Below are 3,312 nucleotides of genomic sequence, written 5' to 3' on the forward strand. Positions count from 1 at the left end.
CAAAACTTTTTTGTTATGCTTAGGATCCAAATCTACTCGTTCTAGTGCACGTTTTACCCTTGCCAACCTTGATTCTTCTATGTCCATCGACTAATTGGCAGATAAGAAAGAAAATTTTTCTCTCTTCTTTCCAAGAAAGCTCCCATAGATTTGACTATCAAAACTTTGAGATTCCGAAAAAGGAAATCAACTAAAGTTTTTAACTTGGAGAAACTCAGGGTGGACGAAGAAATGATGAAGTTTCTCTCATTCTCTCAGTCTGTAAGTATCATTGTAGTTTCTTATATCTGGCACCAGTTTTCTCATTGTTGCTTCTTACAGGTGGCTGATCATATCTCACATTCCTCTAAAGATCTCCAAGCTAAGCTCAACCGGATAAAAAATGTAATAAAAAACTATACACAATATTTAGCGTGGTTCAGTCAAAATGCCTTACATCTACTGGCCAACAAGAGAGAATGAGCGATATATATATATATATATATATATATATATATATATATATATATATATATATATATATATATATATGATTTTATTCAACTTCCAAGAACAATTACAATCACTCACCAAGATTGCACCTCACTTGACTCTCAAAATAAAAGATTTTCTCTTGCTTACAAATTATTCCAAAGGATGTACTCTTAACCTCACAATGATTTGCTATGTTGAAACTTTTACGCAAAATGTTCATGGAGATGTATGCTTATTTATAGAAATGCATGGGAACCTTAATTCTGATAAATCAAACTCATTCATAATTAGCCATGAAGAGGATGCCCTAATTATCAGTCGATCACAAAACACCATAGAATTGTTTCTAAATCTTTAACCTTGGAGGATTTGCATGACCACCTACCATACATCATAACATGTTTAACGACTCCCCAAAAGATCTATGCCAACGTATTCTCAACCCCAACAACACATTATTATTCATGCAACGCCTTTCACCGGCCAAAAGAGTTTTCTCTGACCATGAAAGCTTTATGTCATGACAGAGAGATTTCTCTTATTAGAAGAATTTTCTGTCATCAAATAACTTTCTCTAGACATAAGAGTTTTTTTTTTTTTTTTTTTTTTTTTTTTTTTTTTTTTTTTGTCAAAACTTCATTCCCCAACATCTTAACACTATAAATAATTTATTAACCAATTTTGATATTACCTTAGTAAGAAAACTATACCTAAATGTTACATTTAAAAAAATATGATGATAACACTTTATTTCACAAGTCAACATATATATTTATGGCTATCGTGCTAAGTAACTTATATATGGTTTAAGATACTTAAATAATAATAATAATAATAATAATAATAATAATAATAATAATAATAATAATAAGTTTTACATCATGGTAATAAAAATAAAAAATTATTTTTATTTCGTTGACGTAATTTACCCAAGATATAACACATTAAATAAGAGGGTAAGAAGAATTGTAAAAACTAAAAAAAAATGTTTCAAAAATGTGAATAGGAGTATTTGAATAGGGGCCCACCTGAAAAAGGTCAACTAAAACCGCCATCAACATCTCAAAACCTGATTTCCTTTTCATGTGAAAAAAGCCATCTTTTTCGCTACTGAAGCCTCCTTTTCTAATATTTGTTTTCTGCTATTAATAAACAAATAGTACTTGTTAAAATCCTATGACTGCAACCCCAATAACATATTTTAAAAAAAATGTAAACAAAAACAATAAAACCATCTTTTTGTTGGTTGTCACAGAAAACATGGGTGAGAAATTTTGGAGTTTTCTTAATTTTAGTAATCCACACTTGTTTTTATCTCACAAAAGGAGTTGATTCATGGCGATACCCTTCTCTCTCTATTATTTACATATTTTCGTATTTTAATCTATATTTATGTAATTATAAATTCGTGTATAAATACACATCCATCATTATACCTATGTTATGCTAATTCTGTTCAGTTTCTAGTTAATCGGTGAGAAGGGTGTGTGAAGCAAAGACTGAAAATGGACCATCATGAGCATGTGGAGGAGGAGGAGGAGGAGGAGGAGGAGGAGACTGTGACTCCGGTTGCAAATTCTGGGAGGAGGAACGGAGGAAGTGAAAGATTCCGGTACAAGGAGTGCTTGAAGAACCAGGCATTCAGCATTGGCAGAGAGGCTCGAGACGGATGTGGAGAGTTCATGCCGGCCGGTGATGAAGGCACCTTGGAGGCTATGATTTGCGCCGCTTGCAGCTGTCACCGGAACTTCCACCGAAAAGTACTTGAGGTGCAACCACAACAGTACTACCAAGCTCCGTTTCACCACCACCAGATGGCACCGCCGCCGTTTTATTGCCACCACAACCCTGCTGGATACCTGAATGTGATGAGATCTCCGCCATCTCACCACCAGCGTCCGCTTGCTATACTGCCTACATCAAGGAACGATGTTGAAGACATACCAAACCCTAGCTCTAGCGGAGTTGGTTCCAAAAAGCGGTTTCGTACGAAATTCACCCAGTATCAGAAGGATCGGATGCTGCCGTTCGCGGAGGCGTTAGGGTGGCGCATTCAGAAAGAAGATGAGGCTGTCGTACAGCAATTCTGCGATGAAACAGGCATCAGTCGTCAAGTTCTAAAGGTCTGGATGCACAACAACAAGTATACACTCGGTAAAAGGCCCTAGTTATTCACAGTTGGATGAAACAGAAGTGATTTCATCTCAAGTTCTAGAGATAAGTTAGGGTGGTTTTCTTTTTCATAAGGTTTTCATCGATCATGATCTGAGATTTCTCAGTCTAGATCGAACTATATCTAAAATTAGGTAATTGTGCTTCATTCGAAGCTAGAGATGGTAGAATATTTTAATCAAGACGTAATGATTTGGTGTTGAATTTTCGGAGTTGATAATCGTTGATTGTTGTTTGTTGGCGTATATAGATGTTCAAAAAGGTTATTTTTTAAACATGTCATTTCACACACACATTCACATCGTACTGAACATAAGGATTTAATGCAGTGAGAGAAGATGACGACGTTGATTGTGAATTAGGAAGACGTGTGATACATGCAAAGCTACCATAATTCACATCTGTCACCTGATATTTGCCTCAGCAACTCTCTCTCTCTCTCTCTCTCTCTCTCTCTCTCTCTCTCTCTCTCTCTCTCTCTCTCTCTCTCTCTCTCTCTCTCTCTCTCTCTCTCTCTCTCTCTCTCTCTCTCTCTCTCTCCTCTCTCCCTCTCTCTCTCTCTCTCTCTCATACAGAGTCAACAAACATTAAATTTGGTGTATACGAGCTTCGTCAACCTGTGGTCTTACTGCATGGCGTATTAATTTAATGTAGAAGGTTTTAGTT

At 35.9% G+C, this 3,312-nt stretch overlaps 1 protein-coding gene across 1 annotated transcript; it reads left to right on the forward strand.

The window, feature by feature from the left end:
- Positions 1-1,812: 1,812 nt before the first annotated feature.
- Positions 1,813-2,897, forward strand: LOC111913398 (zinc-finger homeodomain protein 2). The gene has a single exon (XM_023909107.3). It carries the CDS (start codon positions 1,980-1,982, stop codon positions 2,640-2,642), a length of 663 nt encoding a protein of 220 aa, XP_023764875.1. The 5' UTR covers positions 1,813-1,979; the 3' UTR covers positions 2,643-2,897.
- The last annotated feature ends 415 nt before the right edge of the window (positions 2,898-3,312 follow it).

This window comes from Lactuca sativa, chromosome 9 (assembly GCF_002870075.4).
Source record: "Lactuca sativa cultivar Salinas chromosome 9, Lsat_Salinas_v11, whole genome shotgun sequence".
NCBI lineage: Eukaryota > Viridiplantae > Streptophyta > Magnoliopsida > Asterales > Asteraceae > Lactuca > Lactuca sativa.